Here is a 24,674-nt window from a genome sequence, read left to right as displayed (position 1 = left end):
ACACAGTTCTTTAAGGTATTACAGACAAATAAATTGGAGCTTTAGAGGGCCTGGTGCAAATGATGTAGAATGTTGTGATCCTCTCAGTTAAATGCTAGAGAAATAATTTCTCCTAAATAAAAATACTTCTGAAATATGTTATTATAATCTACCCCAAAAAGCTATTAAACTTAAAAAATTTACTAACTATAAAATATTAATATCTTTATATATGTTGTTTAATGCAAAACTTCAACAACTCCTCAAGGATAATACTCTTATCAATATTTTCCCAACAAAGGAAACTCAGATATATAGAAATTAAATTATTTTCTCAAGTGACAGAGCCAAGATTTGAACGCAGGTCTAAATCCCGTGTTTGTAATGTAGTGTTATGAAATCCTGTTCTGTAATGTTGGAATCCTGGCCTAGCCACTTAAATACTGAAAGAATCTGAGCGTTGTTTTCCTCATCTGTAAAACGGAGTCAACATTAGGGCTTAAGTCAGAGTTTCTCATCCTCAGGAGCACTGACATTATGGGCTGTTCTGTGCATTGTGGAAATTTAGCAGCATTCCTAATCTTTGCCCACTAGATGCCGGTAGCATGCACCACCATCACTACCATTCTGTTATGGCAACCAAGAATGGTTCCAGACATTGCCAAATATCCCCTGGGCTATAAAACCACTCTGAGAAGCACTGACCTAACTTAAAAGATAGTTGAGATGAGTTCTCCAGTTAATATGTGCAAAGAGCTAGAAGGGTGTCAGGCACAGAATATTTAATGTTAGATAGGACTATGGCAATGGTGATAACGAGACAACGATTTTATATATATATATGTATATATATATATATCTGACTAAACCGTATTCTTGTGTTATGTAAGCTTGATTTAGATGGGTATAAGTGAAAGAAACTCATGAAAGAGTTGTTTAAAATAAATATTTTAAAAAGGACTTGTAAGAGTATAGTTTTTAGGGTTATTTAAGGAAATTTTCCACAAGCATATATAGGTAAAAATGCTTTATATTTAAGATTGTATATTAAAAGAACCAAATAAATATTTATTTGGTATAATGTTAGTTATCTCAGCATAGAACCAATACCCTGACAAAACCAATGTCCAGATAAGAATGTATGGAACATCCACCTTTTAAAGGAAGATTACAAATACTTTTAGATTTTCTTCATCCAGTCTGTCATTAATGAGCATTTAGGTTGATTCCATGTCTTTGCTATTGTGAACAGTGCTGCAGTGAACAGTGTGCAGGTGTCTTGGTACATATGCACTGTGGAGTATTATGCAGCCATAAAAAGAACAAGATCATATCTTTTGTGGGAACATGGATTGAGCTAGAGGCTATAATCCTTACAAACTAATGCAGGAACACAAAGCCAGATACCATACATTATCACTTATAAGTGGGAGCTAAATGATAAGAACTTAAGAACACAAAGAAGGAAATAACAGACGCTGGCGTCTACTTGAGGCTGGAGGGTGAGAGGAGGGAGAAAAGCAGAAAAGATAACCATTGGGTGCTAGGCTTAATACCTGGGTGATGTAAAAATATGTACAGAAAACCCCCATGACACATATTTATGTAACAAACCTTCACAGGTACTCCTAAACCTAAAATAAAAAATTTTAAAAACCCACAAATATTATTAGAGAGGCTAATTAAGATTTAAATGAGTTTGCATTTAAGAACATCTAGACATGGATTAATCATTTACTAATAAATGTTCCAACTTTGATAAATATGTTGAGATTATAAATTAAACTTCAAAATATGTCTTACCTAAAGTCTTAACAGGGTCAGAATAATCAGAGTCAGTAAATTGTCCCATAACATTTGTAGCTCTAAATTTAAATCTATAAAATAAAAAAAGAAAAATCAACACTTTGCATATCATGTGATTTTTCCTAGGAATAACTCAAGAAATAATTACAAAAACTATATATTTTATTCAAAATAAAATGAATTTACAAGATGAAAATTTTGAATGGAATCATCATCAGGAGAAATACATGCTATATTCATATGAGACAAATAATTATCTCGTACTTTGACCCAATGAATTTGTTGAGGCAGGGGCTAAAAATTAGGTAAACTTGTGAACAGTTAGCAGCTTAAACAACTGAAGCAGATCACCTCCTTCATGGATTTCTTTAGATGGAATGATCTGATATCTGTGAAGGATGTTCCACTAACATAATTTATAAATAAAAGGCATAATAACTGTTATACCTCAATCACTTTAGCAAACGCTAGTGAATCAGATTAGAATGATGATATAGAACTTGTCTTGTTCACATGTAAACACATCAGGAACAATGTTTGTTATTTCTGTGTGCGCACAGTTGCATCTGTATACTTTTATGCTTCCATAGCATTTGAAATAAAGGATACAGGAGAAGATCAAGCTTAAAAATTACAAAAAGATGCTCAAATCCTCAGAGACAATTGAAATTTACTTAATTTAAAAATAAAGGCATAAGGGCATTTAAAAACATAAAACCAATACATTGCAATACATGATTTAACTTCTACCATTATAAAATTCTTATGATTTTATTTGTTATATGAAGAATCTGTTTCGGGAACAAATATGCAAAATAAATAAACTATAAATATGAATAAACATGATACTTGGTGGTATATCATTTTAAAAATTATCATATATGTAATAGATATTCAGGCAATAACCTAGAATTTGAACCAAAGTAATTGTATTTAATACAGATGATAAAGCATTATTTTTATTTGCCTAATTTCTCTAATTTTTCCAATGTTAACTTGGCTTAGGACATTTGTAATGAATTTGATAATGTTTTAACTAACAGGCACAAATGAAAGCACCTGCATTTTTAAAACTACTAGTAAAAATTATATTTTGAAAATCACATAAGGTTAAGATGATTCTTTTAAAAATTGTAGTCTTATGATACAAAAATAATACAATCAATTCAAAAGAAAAATAATCAATTTGGCAAATAATTTAATACAGACAAAATATCAAATTGATTTTAAAATGTTAGGTTTTTAGGGGCTATAAATAGCTAAATATTAAAGGCAGTATTAAATATTTCTATCACTCATTCAGATGTTTGATGAGATAAAAAGTAGAGAGTTATTGTTATGAGTGACATAAAGGGAAGCCACTGTTAAATCAAAGGATAGGATAGTGTTTCAAAAATCCTGTACATCAGCATGCATGGCAAAATAATAAGTGAAAAACACATTAGTCACACTGTCCTCTACAGAAAGAATCAAATTCTCCTATATACCTATGTTCTCCAGTAGTACATTTTTCACAATGTCCTTATATAACTTATCAAATCATAATTACTCTTAGGGTTGCCTGTTTCCCCTATAATACTGTATGTTTATGGAATGTAAGAATAATTTTTGGTTTATCTTTCTATTCCTAGTGCTGGAAAAAATCAGGTCACTATACATGGTGGGCATCCAGTGCTTATTGGAAAGATGAAAGGACAGGTGGATGGATGAAAGTTACTAACTAGCTTGCTAACAGAATGCATGGTAGATACAACCTATACTTACAAGTATTGCTTTTTTGGTTTCAGTGGTCCATTGCAAATTTTGTCTTCATTGCCGGGAATCATGCAGGCATTATCAGCCCCTATGATGTAGATTTCTTCATTGCCACTAAACTTTGTCTTTCCTTCTGTACATGGAGGGTTAGGAAAGCCTTCATTTGTGAAATATGGCCTTGCTTTATTAAAATATGCATCATACCACTTTGTTACATTTCCATCATGCTGAGCTATTTTCAGAAATAAAGAGAATAATAATTACAAATAACATGTGAATATATTTTTACATTTATAAATAGTGTTTTTATAATTTCATAAGGGGAATCTAGATGCAACATCAGTCACCAGAGATGATTCAAGTGATCCACCTTGATAGGCAGGTAACCCTGTTCTTCTCTGTTACATGGGAATCTACAGGAATTGTTATAAAGGATGATTTATCAGGTAGAGAAAGAACATCCCTCAATCAAGAGTAACTAACTTGTTCACACCTCCAAAGAAGCTATGAAGATTCCATCTTACCAAAGTCAAAACATGTTTGTCTACTAGTATATGGAACTAATAAATCACATATTTTAACTGTGCCTTTCCTTGCTAGGTAAATAAGAATAAATAAATCATTGGTATAAATAAATGACATTTATAAAAGTTTTATACATAAAATAAATAAATGACTTATTTGTTTACTTACAAAGAAATGATTGGTATCGCTAATAACAATATTGACAATCTATTAATCTCAAGAGGTGTGTGATAACTGGCAGTCAATCTTAATTTGAACTACATTCTTTTTAGCACTCAGCAATTTACATTCCACGATTTAAAAAGATGAACTGACATTTGATGATACCTCCTGTTTCTGTCACAAGCACTTGTACATTTTTTATTGGTCCATGATCATCACTGTAATAACATATTGGCATTCTGATTGTAATTGTTGTTGAAGTCACAAGCAGTTTTCCTGTGGCATCATAAATAGGGGTTGGTTTGGATTTTGGTCGTGCTGGAGCTATAAACAAAGAAGAAATGTCACTACAATTGATGTTTTTGCTTCATCAGTAAAAGAAAAACCCTTTCCCTTTCATGCAGATAATTTACCGATAAAGTGATGACAAACATAAATAACAAATTATACAGAGTTGTGCTTGGAGAGAGCAGACATTTAGCAATTATTATCTCCTGAAAGCATAATTATGTATTTGAGACTTTCCTGAGATAATAGAGCCCAGGTGTGATTTTCAGGCACCTGACTCCTCTTTGCATATTAAAAATTCAATTTATATATGCTCTCACTCATATATATTTTTTATAAACGCATAAACATATTTACTAATTACTATAATTTTAGTGTAGTTTCTTTTGCTTCTTTTAGCTGGTTCACTAATTTCTGTTCTAGTCATACCAGCACCCCTCCCACAGTTAATCCATGCTAAACATCTAGCTGATAGTTTCCCATATTTTGTTCCATGTTCACATAATCATATCAAAATAGATAAATAGTCATGCACAATACACTCTTCTCACTGTTTGCTTTTTCTAATGGGGCTCTAGTATGTATTATAATTACCCCTCATACTGCTTTTTTGCTTAAATATAACTTGGTTAAGTGTTTCCAAGTGACCAGGTACAGCGCTAACTCATTCTTCTTAACGACTATTATTACATATCATGGTGTCGCTGCATCATATTTATTCAACCGTTCATCTGGTGATAGGAATTCACTTTTCCTCCAGTTTTTACACATGTGCTACAATAATTAGCCTTGTTTTACAATGAGCTTTATTTACTTATCCTTTTGTTTCTATGAAATAGATTTCTACGAGAAGAATTTCTACAACAAAAGATATATGTACTTTTAATCTTAACAGATTACCAGAATAACTTCTAGAAGAGCCATGATAATTCATAATTTATCATCAATGCATACAAATATCTCCAAACTATATGTAAAGAAGCTCTGCTTGTTTCACCTTGGTCTTACAGTTCACTCTCTCTCTCTCTCTGTGTGTGTGTGTGTGTGTGTGTGTGTGTGTGTGTGTGTAGTGCTTGAGCATCAGTAAGTTACTTAACCAAATTTCAATTTCCATATTTTTTAAGACTCTCTTTTTTAAAGCTTCTTAATAATCCCACAGGATTAGCAATATTGTTTTCATTTTGTATATAGGGAAAAGAGCTTATGTCACATAGTTATCAAAGACAAATACCAACATTTGAATCAATTTTTTTGACTCGGTTCTATAGTTCACTCTTTTTTGAGCATCAGATTCAAATGCAAATTTCTTACTCAATTGATACTCAAATGTATCAGTTTGAGTACTAAGACAAATAAAGGCTAAAATGAGACTGGATGTGTAAGAGGTTTCTTGGGGGAATTATCTGTGAAGAATTAAGGGACAGAGGGAAGGAGTAAGTGCCACAGATCGCAGGTATGATACCCGTAAAAGGGAAGATGAAAGGCAGGATTCAGTAGGAAGAGGCTCAGGTTTCAGGTAGCTCTGAGACTCTCAGCCAGGTCACTGGGGAGTACCCAGGCAAAGATTTCCAGTTAGAGGAATCCAGCATTGGACATTACTATATGACTTCATATTACCTATCAAATGCAAATTTCATGAGACTACTACCAATGGAATATTCCACATTGTTAATAAAATAATGTGTATTAGTAGAGAAAAAATAATTTCTCTAGGACCCCATCACTAAGACTATGTTCATACATCTTCTCCAGACTAGAAGTCATAAGTCTCCCTGCCTTAGGTAAGGAGTAAAAGTCAAGATTAACCAACCTGGCACGGGGATGGGAAAAGCATCTGAAATGGGAAGTTTTACTAAACCATAAAAGTGATGCATGTATTGCTATCTGCACACCTACATGTCTGCCACTGAACAACAAAGAGAAATTAAGAAGGTACGACTCATGCTATTCTTTGTGAAGTCATTTTGTGAAATAATTGATGTTTTTAAAGACCTTATGCATTTGTACATCTTCCAAAGTACATAATTTATCAATTTAAATCAAACACTTATAAAGAGTATCACAATTATATAAATAATCCATTGATAAAACGATAAAATTTATCAGTTTCATCTAACACGGAATATTTTTTATTCTTAATAGTACAAGTTTCCAGGCAGGGGTCTTAAGGGTTTCTTCAGATTCTCTTTTAATCCTCACAATGAACTTTGAGATAGGAACTAGTATTATCTCCATTTTGCAGGCCTGTAGAGGTTAAGAAACTTTCTCAAATTCAAACAGATATCAAGTGGCTAATCCATGATTCAATCCAGCAGTTTGATCCTAGACCCAGCCTAATGCTGTCACTTTTAATCATGGTGCTCTGCTGTATTTGCCAAAGACTGAAAAAAGTTACTTTTTGCTTTAGAAAGAGACATATCAGGTAGAATTCTACTAAAAGTTCATCCACTTCAGTTTTTGAAACCTCCCTGAAGGTTTTATTACACATTTTTAGAGAGATGGCACAATTATTACCTGCTGGTTTTCACTCTCAGGAAGAAAGGGCACCGTGATCATTTGAATGGCTCTAAATTCCGCTTAATCATCTTTTTTGGGTTTCATATTTTTTGTTTTTTTTGAAAGGGGGACCCAATTTTTAGTTATATTTTCTATGAAAGATACTTGCCAGAATCATGAACTGATAGACTTACTTTACAGTCAGAATCATAAACCAACTACATGGTAGTTCAAAAAACACTATTTGATTAACTGAAAGAATCTCACTTCCAAAATAAAAATCAGTGAAACAATGTAATAATCTAATTAGACCTAGTCAAAGTCTAATGTTAGGCAATTTAAACACACTTTCTTTTCAATAACATTTAAAGAAACATAAAATAACAGACTATAAAATTTGTCTTTAAAAATTTAAACTTAGAAATATAAAATATATTAAAGAAATATAAAATAAAGATATTCCCTTTAACATGGCAATTCACATCATTATTGAAACATTTTTAACTATAGCTTTAATAACCACATATTACTACTTAATATATGCTTAATATATGCATATTTATCACTTAAAGACTTGTCTACATCCTTATTTCAAGTATGGAATTTAAATTATAATCACTGATTAATAGCATTTCATAGGAAGGTAGCTCATGTATGTACCTTTGATATCCATGGTTATTCTCATCGGAACCTTTGGACCTGCACCAGCACTATTGACTGCGTAAATCTGAAACAAAGAAACATTTGTTACTATTTTCATGTTATGCTTATGTATGTATTTATATATATATATAACTGATTACAGTTACATGTAATTTTAAATGATTCTTTAAAAAACAACTACATACAGTCTATTAATTATATTTTCTTGCACTTGAATATAATATGTGTAGGAAGAACATTAACAATGGAGTATGTCTTAAAATTGATGTTCTAGTACTAAACGCTGAGAACAAAGGCTGAGTGATCTAAACAGCCCTATCACTGAGACCTGGACCGACTGTGGTTTTAATGTGAACATAGGAAGAACAGAGCACTACAGCCACTAGATCTACGCTCTCCTGTCATCTACTCTAACATCTGTTCCTTCTCTCTGTAGCTAGGTAACTCTGGCCTCCTTTAAATCCATATTCAAGATCCTCTTTTTTTCCCTCTCTGAGATGAAATCCTATTCCTTCAGCCTCCCAGTTTTCCTGTATTAAATCATTCCCCTGAAAGATGGCCTTTATGCCCTTCTTCACCCCTGCCCCAAAGTATCTGACGCTATAACCTGCATAATGCAGCATATGCACATAAAACATTTCTGTTTGTATACACAGAGGGTGATTTACACAAACGAAATCCTTTCAATTAACTTTGTGCTAAGGAAGCTGTAGACACAGAATCTTATTTTCTTCACTTTATCTTGCTGTATTAAACAAAGACTATGTTCTTGGCTTATTTCATTGTACCTGATAAACCCAATTCAGTATATAAAATGTTTATGGGAATTACTTAATTTGTTTTATACATTAGTGGCCCACCCTTCCATACTCTAGATACTTTAAAAATGTTTTTATTGAATTAATATTATAATATACATGATATGGTAGATATGATAAATAAACCAAGACCATAAAATGTGGCTTAAAAATGCCTAGAGAAAATAATTGAGTTTCTAAATTCAAAAAAAATATTAAAAATAAAAAACATATGTTATAGTATGGTCCGTTATTTTTATTTCTTTATGGTAGAAACTAACATTTAAGTGAAATAATAAGCGAAAAGTTTGGGCAATGCCTCTGAAATTGCAGTGTGCAAAGAAGTCATTTGCAAACCTTGTTAAATGCAAATATGCAGATTTTGTTTCAGTAGGTCAGTACAGGTGCTAAAGTTATACATCCTAACAAACTTCAAGGTGTTAAGGATACTGCAGATTGCACTCTGCAAACAGGATTTTTAGGGATTTTTTAAAATTATTAATTAGTTGCACATTTTTGGTTCCTATTTTCTCTCTTACGATAGCCAAAATATACATACCTTTCACTACCTACCATAACTAGAAATATTTAATCCTCACAAATATTCTATAAAATAAATTATTATTCCAATTACCAAGTTTTCACATAAGGAATCTGGGGCTCAGATTTGATAAAGCTGCCCAGGCACAGAAGCCAGTATTTGAACCCAGGTTACTTAATTCTCTTAGTCATCATCTTCCCTCTAATCAATCTTTCACAATGGTAAACCATGTAATGTGACATGCAAAAAGAATCCCAACAAGATTTTATAAAGATATAAATTCAAAGTGACTGAGAGAAGTAGTAAATATATTCATTTTATACATACATACATATACAAATTATTATCAATGACCTGCTAATTACATTGATATTAATAAAGAGTTGGTAGGCAGATTACTAAACTACTTGAAGATTTAGAGTAAATTCTGTTTCTTAGAAGATGATTTTTCTGAACCATATAATTTTATTTGAAAATTTCAAGATGATCTAAAAGTAGGCAAAGAATAAAACAAATTGTATGTGTATATGTCTCTGTGTATGTATATGAATACATTTATGTCTAAATTTAGGTAATTTAGAATTAAGATATAAAATGCTATTAGCTTTTAGTAATACTTGGTTAAAATGCATGATAATTTCAAACATGTAAACAATTATTTCTTTCTTTCACCCTTAAAATTTGCTTTTCCATTTTGAATTTATAATCACACATAGCTTCTTTTTTTGGCAGAGTTACCTCTTTATATATCACTGCTCTTTTACTGTTAATGTGCATTTTCTTTCTCTTTTATTTCCGAGTTTCTACTATTATTGTGCAAACTTCTCGGTTATTTACGTATTTTAATTTCATAGTACTTGTATTATAACAGAAAATAAGTAATTTCAGTTCTCAAAACTTATTTTTGTTGAGATGTCAAACAATCTCACAAAAAGATATGGGAAATGTATATACAAACTGCAATATTTTTAAACGCCAAGTTCATAAACTGACATTGTCATTTGGGAAATTAACTGAAGCTACGGATTCTTACACTGATATTGTATGTATGTCCACCTTTTAGTCCTTCTAACATTGCAATGACGAATGTGTTGGTTTTCTGTATAATACTGAGGTTGTGAATCTGGACAGCAGTAGGATCATCTTCTCGGTAAACCAGAGCTTGATATACTTGGATATTTCCATTAGGTTGAGAAGGAGGAAGGAACGTTAATTGAAATTTTGTAACTTCATCTGGTATCTTCTGAAATGTCATGTTGTTAGGTGGGTCCTTTGGGGCTAAAATAAAATATTTAACAATTAATTTTTTTAAAAAACTCTATTCCTTTTTATCTCCACATAAATGTATTTGCTTTGAACTTCTGTTTTTAAAGGGTATTCCACAAATTAAACTATACAAACTACGAAAACTAGCAAAATGACTGATGCATCATAGAATTATTGACATCTGTAATTCACAGCAACCATAATGGTGATCCAGTTTGTTTGTTTTATATGCACTTATTTTTATGCACAATATGTTTCTATGACATTTTAATCTTTTGTTTGTTTGTTTTTGAGACAGGGTCTCCTTCTGTCACCCTGACTAGAGTGCAATGGTGTGACAATTTAGAGTCAAAAGAAGTAGCAAAAACAGGACATACAGTCCCATTTAACTTTCTCCCAGTTTTCCCCATTGGTAACATCTTATGTAACCGGAGTTTAATATTAAACCAGGAAACTAATATTGACAGTATTGACAATGCTGTGCATACTACAGACATTATCCCAATTTCACCACTTTCCATGCTTTTGTCTATACTTTTATGCAATTTTGTCTTTTGTATAGATTCCTGTAACCACCACCATAAACAAGATACAAAACTATTACATCACCCTAAAGAAACTCTCTCCTAGTATCCTCTTTTATTTGCAGCATATGCTTCCTCACAACACTAATAATTCTTCCTCTGTATAGTTTTGTCATTTTGAAAATGACAATAGCATAACGACCTTGAGGTCCATCAAGGGGTATACTATATGTATTAATAGTACATTCTTGTTTTTATTGCTGAGTAATGTTCCATTTTGTGGACATAGCAGACTTTGTTTAACCATGGAAAAACATTTGGGTTGTTTCCAGTTTTCATTATTACTAATAAAACTGCAATCAACTTTGATGACAGATGTTTGTGTGAGCATAATTTTTCAATTCTCTGTGATCAGTGCCCAAGAGTGTGACTGCTGGGTCACACAGTAATTTCATGTTCAGCTTCATAAGTGGCTGCAAAATTATTTTCCATTGTGGCTATTCCATTTTACATTCCTACCAACAATGTATGAGAGGTTCGGTCTTTCTGTATCCTTGCTGCACTGGGTATCATGGCCATATTTTAAATTATCTTATCTGTTCCGGTACCTAGACAATAATCTCTTATTGTGGTTTTAACTTGCATTTTCCTAATGGCTAATAGTATTGAAAACTTATGTTGTCATGTGCTTTTTTCTTTTCTCTCTCTCTCTTTTTTTTTTTTTTTTTTTTTTGAGACGGAGTCTCGCTCTCTCGCCCAGGCTGGAGTGCAGTAGCACGATCTCGGCTCTCTGCAAGCTCTGCCTCCTGGTTCACGCCATTCTCCTGCCTCAGCCTCCCGAGTAGCTGGGACTACAGGCGCCCGCCACCTCGCCCGGCTAATTTTTTGTATTTGTAGTAGGGACGGGGTTTCACCGTGTTAGCCAGAATGGTCTCCATCTTCTGACCTCGTGATCCGCCCCCCTTGGCCTCCCAAGTCTGCGAATTTTCTAATTGGATTTTTTTTTAATTGCTGGGTTTTAAGAGTTCTTTCTATAGTATGAATATTTTAGCTTATTTTAGATAAATAACAGCTTAACATATGACAAGCTAAGCATCAATACATTATTAAAATATGCATGAGGATAAAAGTTATTTTATGAATATAGGAGCTACTTCTTGGTGCATAACATAATTAGTGTTCTTTATGTAAGTGACCGATTGAATGACTATATCTATCTATTTTGATCAACTTGAAATAGTTATAGTCTTCCATACTAAGTAAAGAATTTCCATGAAGAAATGTAATATTTGGCTGTCAACAGTTCAGATGTTCAAGCTTTATTATCTTGCAAAAAATGTAAATAAATGAACAGCAAAGAATAAAAGAGAAGCAGATAAATATGTTATTGTGCCAAATATTTCATTTTACATGGAAAAACGCAAAGCTAAAATAAAGGTTAAGCTGGTTCAAGAGAGATATTTTTGCATTTGTTGCTATATGTTTTTATGCTGTATCATAAATGTATTTTCTTATGAGATATTTCTCTAAATTTAGGATGTGATTTTAAGTTAGATAAGCAAAGAAATTCTCTCAATGTTGTAAAAAACTTCCTACCCCTCAAATTTTTGGTTATACATGTAAAATCCTACTCTTAGAGATTTAGTAAAAATGTATTAAATTGTGATATCCTTGAAACAGATAGCACATTAAGGTTTGACAATGTTTTATTGTATAAATGTGAGTACTTTCATCATATCTTTCCTCACAGGTAGGAGGGATTGAGAAGTAAAAGGCATAATCAGAAAATAGATACCTGTGATACTTGGCAGCCAAAGAGGAACAAATGGAACTTTAGGATGCTGATGATAAAATTTACCTTTTAATTTAGAACCATAACTTTACAGACAAAATGCATAGAGAATATAATGTAATGAAAAAACTAGCTGTAAAAAAAATTTACCTCCTATACTTACCTTACAGATAGCAACAAATAAACTATAGCAACATATCCCTTCATCTGCTCTTTCCAGTGATATATCTGGTGGCAAAGAACATCAGGAGTCTGAAGGAGGATGGGGCAAGCAAGTTCTGGGATGTTGACTTTCCAAATTTATTTGTTATTGGTTACAGTCTTATTATTCATTCAGACCCTGTTCATAAGAACTGGAGGAAATCTGTATGGATTCTGACATTTATCAAAGAGTTATATAATAAGACATATATTACTTGACTAAGTGAAGACAACAGCTGTGATAAATGTGAGCTGGATTCTACTTTTGAATTCCAGATTATTTAATACTCACAAAGTATTACAAATTTAATATTCACTCAAATACTCGGACAGAAGTAATTGAAATAAAATTTCAGTTGCAGTGTTATTGGATATAGACAGTTGGAAATATTATCTCTTAAGGCAAGCTTACTGAATTTCTGAAACAACTAGCAGATTAAATAAGTGCAAAGAAACATAACTGGATACCTTTAATCTGTTTCTGTATTTACAAGGATTGCATATTCTACGTAACTCCTCTTTACCTCAAAAATATAAATAGAAAGCTTCCTTTTTGTCAGTTGCAGAGAGTCACTAATTTTTTGTTTATATGCTTTAAAAACTTCTCATAACACATATATTTTTTGGTGGAGTGTGAGGAACTGTAAGAAAGCCAGCTAAATCTCAGTCAATTTTTAGCAAGGTTGAGAAATTCTCCTTACCTGATTCTAAAGTAGTAACAATCACTTCAGCACTTGACTTCCCTTCTACATATGCAGCACTAATGTTCCCAGTAAATGCAGTGATCACTACAGAATACCTTGTGAATGTTTCTAAATCTTTAATTTCTATGGTTTTATTTTCTTCATTTGACTTGATGAAGGATATATTAAATTCATCATTATCTACCTATAGGAAAATATAAGTAAAAATGAAGGAAGCAGCACTTGAGATCTAAGTCACTAAAACATAATAATACAAAGCTACATGAGCTGTATTTATCTAGCCAAATTTTAATTTATTTATTTTACAATCAGACTGCCCTGGGAAGTCTAAAGTGCTATTATAACAGTTTACTAATTATTAATTATCTTAATAGTTGAAAGTAAAAGAAAAAAGCCCAACCAGACAACCACGATTAACCAACCCATTAAATAAATAAGCAAAAATCATCTTTGCAGTCAATGAAACTCTACTTTTGACTCCAATATTTTGTAGAAGAAAGCATAGAGGTTTTAGTACCTAATCACACAGGGTTCAAATCCCAGACTGGCCACTTATAGCTCCTGTAGTATTTGAGAAACCACATACACAGTCTAGTCTTTCAATTCCTGTAAAATTGGGCTAATAACATCTATTTACAGTGTTTCATTGAGATTTTAAAAGGACAGGTCTAAAGTAGCTGGCACATAGATTTCATTATTTTTTTCACCATTACCCACAAAAGGAAACACTCTTTGTAACATAATTCAGAAGATAAGACTGACAGATATAAGATATATATGTATCTTATGACTGTAATACATTTTTCAGAAATACACCATCTTTCTGAAGTACACTTTGATATCTTCTGCTCTTTTTAATTTTATTACAGCTCATTTAAAAATGCTGATGATGGCTGCAGTTTGAAAAACCCTGATTTAGCACTATGCATAGCACTGGATAATAATTAATCATGGATGTCATAATTATTAATGTGCATACATGAGTGTCTTTAGGCATATGAAATGTAGCTATATGATTTGTTCAAACATAGTCTGTCCTTTATGGAGGTTCTGGCCTATTCACTCCAGATATTAAGCATAGCTAAACTTGCTAGCACTAAGTAGAAGGGTTTTTCCCAGACAACCATGAGAAAATTCAAAATCCTATCATACATACTACTCTCAGGTACCTTAATTGAAACACTTAAAACCAGGTTTTATACACAGTGAACACTTCTAAGTCCATTTTCAACTTGACCCTCCCTCATGACTTTGAAATATTTTTTATTTGTTTGTTTGGTTGGTTCAATGTATTCTTTTAATGCTCTTTGCTAAGAACATATTTTATTGATAATATGAAACACACTTATTGATTTGCATATGGTATAACTATATTGTAAATGTTGTCCTGGAAACTCATTTATAGAGATGTTTTCTGAGGTAATATAAATAAAATTAACTCAATTTTTTAAAAAAGATGTTGCTATAAAAGAAAAAAGAAACATAGTAAAAGGATGATATAAACAATACCATTGTTGCATACAGTCAAATAGATCATCCCCACCTTAAGACAGAGCAGTGGACAGAAATGCCCCACTTCTCGAAAATGGAAGAAAAACAAATCAGCACAGGAATCCTATTGATCAGGAATATATACCACTGGCAGAAAATGTGTATTTAACTAGTTGTTAACATTTAAATATCACATAAACATACGCTTTTTGGAATTTCCCTTAAGACTGGGCTTAATTTCATGCTGAAAAAAATATTATTGAGAGGTGTGGAGACGGGAACTGTTGACCTCTGTAAAGGGGCCTGGGTCCCGCTCATTGGAATCCCACTCAGTTGGCTTCACTTTGACTACTGGTTCATGTCACTTGTCTATTATAGCTATTTGAATTCTGATTTTATAGAGGTGAGGTGACCTCCTCAGGATTACTTAGAAGCAGAGGTAGGATTTGAGTCCAGGTCCTTCAAGAGTCCATAGCATTCTACACTTCCACAAGGTCACTGGGTTTGATCTTACAAATTTAACTATTTATAAATTATTATTCTTCCAATGCCTTCCATTAAAACAATAGATAACAAATATCAAGCCATAAAAATATGACATGGCATGCATATATTATATCTTTAAAAATATTTAACAAAATCTGAAAGGAATTCTCAGTCCTCAAATGTGGCAGTAAAAAAGATCATTATTACCTTTCTTTATTAAACCTACTACACCTTTGTTGTTGTTAACTACTACTTGTCCACTTACCCAGGACTGAAATCACGTCTTTTTGACTCATTTTCCTTCAATCAATTCCAAGTTTGTTTGCTCATATTGTACTTGATAATCTATTATTATAAAAGTCTTTCATCATTTTTGAAGTGTGACTTTATATACATTATCAGCAATTAGACTCTGTTTCTCCTCTTCCTGCCCCACTTCCTATTTTTTCTTCTCTTCCTACCCTGCCTCTACCCTTTCCCATCTGGTGTACCCCTATTCATTCATCAAGTCCCAGAATATATTTAACCTGTTGTATGAAGTCTCCTTTATCTTCTATGCCCCCCATAACAGGAACTTTAATTACTTTGTTAGCTTATATTCCCCGCAAAACTTCATACCTCAAACTCTATAATTAGCTGTTTCTATTCCAGTTTGTACCGCTAGGGTGTGAGCTACTTGACAGCAGAGCTTTATGTTTTTCATCCTTGTCTTGATGAACAGAAGCTACTCATAACAATTTGTTCAGTGAAAGAATAAAAGGAACAATGAAAATGACCATAAATGCATTAATTTCCAGCAGAATCATCTAGGATGATATTTACATTTTATAAAGTTTTCTTATAATATATCTTTAAGAATGACAACTTTTGTTTACACTTTTAAAGTTAAGAGTTTTATCTGTGTGGCTAGTATTTTGTAGAAGACAGGCTGCACAATAAGTTCCAAGTGCAACGCTATGTATTCTTCCTTAGTCTGGGAACCAATGATTCTTGAATGTTGATAATTACATATTAATGAAATGAGCTGCAGACATGCTTTATCAGAGTTGTTCACCTCTACATATCCAGCGTCTAGCACAGTTCTGGCACATTGGAAGTGTTTTAAAATGTGTGAGGAAGGAAGGAAGTAAGGGAGAGAGGGAGGGAGGGAGGGAGGAAGGAAGGAAGGAAGGAAGGAAGGAAGGAAGGAAGGAAGGAAGGAAGGAAGGAAGGAAGGAAAGAAGGAAGGAAATGCCTCTACTTAATTCCAAGAATCCTAAAGAAACTGTGAATTACTAGGTTCTGTCTGAATCTGTTCTTGCTATTGTTGATCTAAAGGAGTTTCGGTAAGGCTATATTTATGTTGGCAAATTTTATTTTCTATTTAATGGCCTTCCCTTTCTCCTGTCAAGCCATTGTCAATCTGATAGTTTTAGCCAAGTCTTCGCTCTGTGAGAAGTTATTCACCATCTCTGTGCTTCAGATTTCTTTTTTGCAAAATGAAGGTAATAATGTGTACATCAAAATATTGCTAAATAACATGCAATAAGATAATGCATAGGAAGAGACGAACATGTAACTTGTATAAAATAAGCAATTAAAATATTCGTTATCTTCCCATTCTACTCTCTTTCCCTTGCTCACTTTGAAACTCAGCAAGAAAGCTACAAGAATGAGATTACAAAATCATTTCTTAATATGTTTTTTTCTTCCTTTAAGCAGAATTTCCAAGGGAGAACTATTTTCGTTAATAAAGTGCCTTTCATTTGACAGAATAAAGCTTTATCATTTTATAATTTGTTTTTAATGCATATTCCTAGGACATTCATCATTCATGCTAATTATTTTTGGCTAATTACATACTAAAATCTTCACAAATATGCTCTACAAAAGGAACAGAAAATAGAGACTGAATTGGAGAAAAAATATATCAATAATTCTTCAAATTTTATTTTAATGATGACAGGTCTTTTGAGATAGAAGTATTATATCTCCTTTTAAGGAATACTACAAAGACATAATAAAATGTTAAAGTTGGACATGAGACAGAGGTAGAGAGAAAGGAGGAGAAATCACGATGTTATCCAATTTAATGCATAAGATGCTATTAGAAAACTGTGTCCAACGGGCTCAGCAAAACCCAAGCAGGGTGCAAAGGAAATACTTCCAATCTTTATTCTGGCTAATAGTTCTGCATTATCGACATCATTGAGCATCCTATCTTACATACAGGGTTTGACTTTCATGCCTGGATTTCCATCTAAATGACTGTCTACTCCCATTCCGTCTCTTCAGTGGCCTCTTATTTAAGTATTGATATTCCCCAGGATGCTATCTTTGGGTTGTCATCTTTGCACATTCCATAGTGAATCTCATTCACTCCTATAATTTTGACTATCTTCTAAATACTAACATTTCCCAAATCTGCAAATCCAGAATTTCTCTCCTGAGCTCCAGATCCATATTTAATACTGCCAATGTGTGTATTGACCTGGAGGACTGCCACATATTTCAAACTCAGTGTGTCTAATACTGAACTCATTCTTTTCCTCTACAGATCTGTTCCTCCTCATAATCTTATGTCATATAACTTACAATCATCCTTAATTATCCTACTCACTCACCATCATGAGTTAGTTGATTTTTCACCAAATTCTATAGATTTAGATTATTTTTCATTCTGTTTTCTTGTTACATTTCCTCTGTTCTCTTTCCTTGCCCTTTTTTTTTTTTTTTTTTGTATATAAACTATTTATTAACAGACAAGGCCTACAGACTTATTTCTTCTTGGACACACCCACGGTGCGGCCACGGCGGCCAGTGGTCTTGGTGTGCTGGCCTCGGACACGAAGGCCCCAGAAGTGGCGCAGCCCTCTATGGGCCCGAATCTTCTTCAGTCGCTCCAGGTCTTCACGGAGCTTGTTGTCCAGACCATTGGCTAGGACCTGGCTATATTTTCCATCCTTTACATCCTTCTGTCTGTTCAAGAACCAGTCTGGGATCTTGTACTGGCGTGGATTCTGCATAATGGTGATCACACGTTCCACCTCATCCTCAGTGAGTTCTCCCGCCCTCTTGGTGAGGTCAATGTCTGCTTTCCTCAACACCACATGAGCATATCTTCGGCCCACACCCTTAATGGCAGTGATGGCAAAGGCTATTTTCCGCTGCCCATAGATGTTGGTGTTGAGTACTCGCAAAATATGCTGGAACTTTTCAGGGATCACTAGAGACATGGTGGCAGCACAAGCGGCGGTGTGTAGGCCTCCTGTGGAAGCTCCTTGCCCTTTTAGAGTTTCCTGTCTCCTTGCCTGATTTTGCACCCCCATACTGCTCTAAATCTGTCCTCTACACTGCAACCATACCTATCCTACACAGTAGAAATCTGTATCACCAACTGGCACCCCACTGCCCTTAACATAAAACCCTAACTCTGTAACTTGTTATATAGTCGGCCTCCAGATCTAGCCTCATCTCTTAGAACTTTTTTTTTAAATGCTATGACCTGGGATTGCCAAAAGACTTGATTTTTCTTGAATGAGGCTTACTTTTTTATACCCCTATTCCCATTTACCTTTTATGTTCTGCTTCACTTATTTTTCAAGACTTAGTTCTGATGTTATTTTATCTAGAAGATATTTCTCCTAATGCCTTCTTTCTTCTCATTTTGTATTATGAATCACTTTCTACTGTATGTAAACCAGATCTTTGTATTACTACCAATTCAACCACTTGTATGTGTGTATGTATACATACGATATATATATTCTATATGCTGATAATAAATATAATAATAGTGTTACTAATATTTTATATTTATTGAGCATTTATCATGTGTCAGGTAACGTTCCAAGTTCTTTATGCATGTTAACTGATTCAGTCCTCATACCCTGTTTACTATTATTAATCTTTACTTTACAGATATAGACATTGAAACACAAACAGTAAAGTAATTTTCCTAGTGTCTAACAGAGCCAAAATTCAAATTCAAATAGTCTGGTTCCAAATCTTGTATTATTAACAATTTTATACTGACTTTTACAGAAGGTAAGACATGCCTTACCGATTTGACATCAATCAGATAATATGTTGGTCCAGTAATGACAGCAGGTTCACTCCAGCTTATGCTGATGCTGAAAGGTGATGTTGCTACTACATGAACATTTTCAGGAGGACCATCTGGAGCTATGACAATAGAAAATCAATTATCTCGCTACATTAGAATTAGCACTTGCTACAGTATAATAATAGAAAAGACCATGAAAAATGGATAGTCATAATGAATTAATTTTACATTAATTTATACTTCACAGAGTGTTAAAGGCATTACCAAATAAAAAGATCCAATTATTTAAAATTAGTTACTCTACGTGAACAACTTCCACATGAAAACTTAATTAATTAAAATCATAAGTACATTATTTTGAAACTTGAAATAATACTTTGAAAGGAAAGCATTACTATTGCTAAAGTAAACCTTTTTAAACAAATAAATATTTTTCTTTTAAAACAGTTAACCTAGCAATGCTGTTTTAAGAAAACCCTTGCAGAAATGTAGTATTTGACTACAGAGAGATAGAGAAGCACAGTTGAAAATTAAAACTGGTATAATGAAAGTATACATACATTGTTTTACAAATGTAAATTGAGTTGATTTTATTGTTTTCGCTGAGGGTGGAGAATACGAAAGCGTTATTCAATTGTTCTGATCTATTATTAGAAATGCAATCTTCAAATATTTCTTGAATTCCTCATGATTCCAATTAAATTCTTTAATTTGTTCTACTTTCTTAATTTGTTCTACTTTGTTATTTTGTCAGTAATGCAAAACAAGAGACAATATTTTAAAAATGTTTCTGTTTAAAATCCTTATGTGTACAATTTCAGTCTGTGAAGCCACTAGGAATTAGGAGAGATAATAGTATGCAGGGAAAGATTTAGCCACAGTTAATTTCACACAGACATTAACGTAAGAACACTGCTGCACACACCTCTGTTCTTTCGAGGCCTCTAGTCAGTTCTAATGATATTAAATATTGGGAGATAAGTATTTCCCAGTATTTTCAATTTTTAAATACATATGGGCAAACATTATTGAGAAAGTACTATCCCACAGATCCTTAGAAGATATAATCTGGAAGATAAAATATTCCTTTCCTCAAATAATTCATAATCTAGCAAGAATACAAGTTGTATGATCTTGGTCAAACACCAAAATGTTTGAACCTCAGTTTGCCCATCATATGAATATTTTATAGTGCTTTAAAAGGAATTACAAAAACAAAGTATGTAAAAGTGACTAGTTCAGTATTTGCCACATTGTCGTCAATTATCAAGATATCATAAAAGATAAAGATAAGGGATAAATAGAAATAAATAACTATAAATATAATCTACAATGAGAGAGCAAAGTGATGATACAGATGGGGCAGGGTTGCAAGGTAAAGACGCACTGTGAAGGTGGGAATTGCACTAGGCCTTGATAGATGCGAAGGATACAGCAGGGTTAGGGGCACTTCTATGATAAGGGGAGGATCATAGAAAAGTCACAAAGACATAAACAACAGGATCCACAGACAGATGGAGTTGTATTGATGTAGAATTGCTTATCTTGGTAATGTTATTATTTACAAGTAAAAAAATATTATTCTAGGAAGGAGTCAATAAACTTCACCAGATTTCCAAAAGGATTCACGGTACAAAAAAAGATTCAGAATCCCTAAATCCAAGAAACAGAACTATTACAGAGAGACCAGCATCTATGAAGGAATAAAAATGAACAAGCCCAAGCAGTAATTTAGGAATTAAGCTAGAGAGTACTTCATTGTTATGTAAAAGAATTTGGAGTTTAATCTTTAAATAGTGGGATTCCACTGAGGTTTCTGAGAAAGGAATTATTTTTCCATTGATTTAGGAAGACAACTCAGGTAGCGATGAAAAAGTTATCTGAAGCACACTGAGTGTAGATAAGCTCTTTCCAAAAAGCCAAGTAAGACATGAGATCCCAAATAGGAATAGTGACAGAAGGGATAGATAGGAGGAGATGAAACCTAGAGTCACTATAGAAAGATTAATAAAAAGAACTCAGGGAATAATTTGATGTGGGTGCAAATTGAGATAGAGAAAGTAGTAGAAGCTAATTCATGCATTAATATTGGTGAATTTTGACAGTTCACACCATCTCATTCAGGAACATACACTGATTTTGGTGGGGTAAGACTATGGTAGGAGATGATAAATTTGGATTTGTATTTGTTGAGTTTGAGAACCTACAGAAGTCTGAGATGCCTACCTGGCAAATGGAAAGATGAGCTTGGAATGAGGCAAATAGGATCAGAATGGAGAAAGTTTTTGTCCTTGTTTTTAAATTGCAGATAAAAGTTGGGATGGTATAAATATGGGTAGTGTATCTCGTTCAAGTGAATCACACGTTCTGAAGAGAGTCAAAAGGTTTATTTAAATACCAGATAGGTATAAGATGTTACTCTCATTTGAACGTGTCCCCTCCAAAATTTAGATGTTGAAATGCAACGGCCAATGGGATGGTATGAAGAGGTGGGGCCTATAAGAGGTGAGTATATCATGAGAATGCCTCCCATGGTGAATGGGATTAAGGTCCTTATAAGAGAGGCTTCATGAAGCATTTGGATAGCTTGCCCTTCTGCTTTCCACTGTGTGAGGACATGCGTTCCTCCCCTCCAGAGGGTGTAACCCTCACCAGATAAGCAAATCTGTCTGCACCTTCATCTTGGACCTCCCAGCTTCCAGAACTATGAGAAAACAAATGTCTGTTCTTACAAATTACCAAGTCTCTGATACTTTGTTATAGCAACACAAAACAGACTAAGAGATTAATAGTGGTGACAATCTTTAAACTATGAATAAGTAATTGATATTTAGAATATATTTCTTAGGCATATAACATTACGTCTATGGAATTTAGGTGCACAACTCAATCCAAAAATATTTTAATAATAGCATTGACATATTTTAATAATAGTGCTTGACTGTAACCATACAGGAATCTAGAAAATACATTTTAGGAAGTTTCAGTGAACAAATACCTTTGGAGTGACAAAGATACTCTTCCTATTTGTACTTCTGAAAACTGTGCAATAATCTAAACATTGACACCCCTTACTCAAAGATCCAGTTTCATATTGCCAAGAAAACATCCAGGGGAGAGGGTGAAGAAAGGATGCTCCAGGATTCAGGGGTTTGATGAGCTAAGAGGTGCTAATGATAAAGACAGAATTGGGTACACAGTTTCTCCAACAACTAAGGAATCAAGGAATCATACACATACCCTGCATAAACAGACATTTTCATTCTTTTTACTGCTAGCTTATGATCCTAGGAAAACCGCCTCAAATTGTAGCCTAATTCATTTAGGTAATTATACATAACAGATGAGAGCTATAAGAGGTCTCCCACCATCAGCATAATTAATTGCTTTGAAAAATATAAATATAAGATGCTTTGTGGGTTTCAATGGCCTCTTTTCTGCCTCTGACTCTATAAAAGGGGATGGGATATGAGCTATGAATAAATGTATTAAGGCTCCTTTATTATTAATGTTTTTTGCAAAATTTGACTTCCAGCTCTGTAAGAACCAATGTGGAGAGAAACGATTTTCTGACCGGCCACACATTTCAAGTGGTATAAAACAGGAAAATATTTTAGAGTCCCCTTGTCTTTATTATAACCAAATGTTTTTTTTTAGTTGGCTTTGAGAATAAACTTATGCATTCATTTAATGAATAAATATTTATTAATCAATTAATATGTGCTAGGCACTAGGAGGACAAAAATCCCATACAGGTGATCAAGGTAGCTTTTGATCCATCCATAAAGCTTCTACTGTTTAACCTTTTTCATTTAGTAACAGTTTACTGAACACCTATGATATGCCAGGCACTTTGGAAGTGCTGGGAATAGAGAAGAAAACCAAAGAGACAAAGACCATGGAACTTCTATTTTAATGCAATTGAGAGACAAATAGTATATATTAGAAAAATATAAATAAATGAATATATAATACACAAGTAAATTATATACCATGTTAGGAAGTCTTATGTACCATGATGAAAAATGAGACAAGGTCATGGGAATGAGGATGCTTAAGGGTGTTACTATTTTAAATATAGTGGTCAGCACATGCCTCACTAAACAGGTAACATTTAAACAAATATTTGAAGGAGGTGAGAGAATACTGTTTGGAGGAAGGGTGTCCAGGAGGAGAATGGCCCGTGCGAAGACCCTGAGGCAGGATTTCGGCTGGTATGTCCAAAGAATAACAAGGACCACAGTGAAGCTGAAGCCCGGTGAGTTGGAATGAGAATCTGAGAGGAAATGGGGGCCAGATAATGTAAGGCCACTAAGACCAGCGTTAATGTCTTCCTTTGTAAGTATATTGTGAACAAAAAGACAAACACCATGAAGTAGAAGGGGCTGTGATAGATTGTGATCCTTGGTATCTAACTCATACCAGAAACATGGGCTAAAATTAATTACATCAAAAAGGAAAGGTCATCTCCAAAATCTATTTGATTCATGTACCTCTGTAACATATACTACTCGATACTGTTGGAGCTATACTTTTCAACCTAACTCATTCTAGCAAGCAAGTAGAGTGGCACATTATTGTTGCCCAGACATCATGAAAAATTGATGGAGGATTTTCTGCGGCTAAGAAAGTTGTGAGATTTTTCTGCGGTAGCTTGTATCTGGAAAAAATTCTGTATCTCTGCTCTATAATGGCTTCCTCAGGTCTCAATTGAGGACAAAGTACAAAACCATTTCCCAAGGAAACTTTGGCTTGTGAGTATGTCTGTATGCCAGCTCAGAAAGCAATATAATGCTTTACTTTCAACTTCTCTTCTTTCACAATAAAACGTCAACGCTGCAATCATTCCTTTAATACTAGCAATCAAAGCCCTCATCAGGGAGTGTGTGACCCCAAGCAGAGCTAAGAGGAAAGTGACATTCAAAGATCATTCATGACAACACATATAATCACCTATACTACTAAATATTTTAAGTTCCTTGCACTGATCAATGATTATAAAAAAGCAAGGTATTTATCCCCTTGCTGAGCTATGCTTTAAAGTCATTTCTTGAACTTTTCCCAAAATCATTTTCCCTTCTTTCTTCCTTTTTTAAAAGAAACAATCACTCTAAACAATGTTTGCATTTTCAATAAAGTTCTCGATAAAAGTG

General features: G+C 33.4%; 1 protein-coding gene and 1 non-coding gene across 3 annotated transcripts in view; both read right to left on the bottom strand.

Moving 5' to 3' along the window:
* The window catches only part of PTPRQ (protein tyrosine phosphatase receptor type Q), a 266,655-nt gene that overhangs the window by 53,976 nt on the left and 188,005 nt on the right, over positions 1–24,674 (bottom strand). For both annotated transcript variants that reach the window (XM_015431259.4, XM_015431261.4), the window contains 7 exons: positions 19,519–19,640; positions 13,497–13,683; positions 10,046–10,290; positions 7,672–7,738; positions 4,393–4,551; positions 3,550–3,772; positions 1,783–1,856 (listed from right to left, as the gene is read on the bottom strand). In XM_015431259.4, the coding sequence (XP_015286745.3) occupies positions 1,783–1,856; positions 3,550–3,772; positions 4,393–4,551; positions 7,672–7,738; positions 10,046–10,290; positions 13,497–13,683; positions 19,519–19,640 (1,077 nt within the window). The remainder of the gene's footprint in view (positions 1–1,782; positions 1,857–3,549; positions 3,773–4,392; positions 4,552–7,671; positions 7,739–10,045; positions 10,291–13,496; positions 13,684–19,518; positions 19,641–24,674) is intronic.
* Positions 18,177–18,799, bottom strand: LOC102126755 (small ribosomal subunit protein uS13). Its single transcript, XR_006690561.2, has one exon. It is a non-coding gene; the product is annotated as a small ribosomal subunit protein uS13 (transcript).

The sequence above is a fragment of the Macaca fascicularis genome, chromosome 11 (genome assembly GCF_037993035.2).
Source record: "Macaca fascicularis isolate 582-1 chromosome 11, T2T-MFA8v1.1".
NCBI classification, from domain to species: domain Eukaryota; kingdom Metazoa; phylum Chordata; class Mammalia; order Primates; family Cercopithecidae; genus Macaca; species Macaca fascicularis.
Note: the sequence above shows the minus strand (reverse complement) of the source record. Positions and strands in the feature narration are given on the sequence as shown.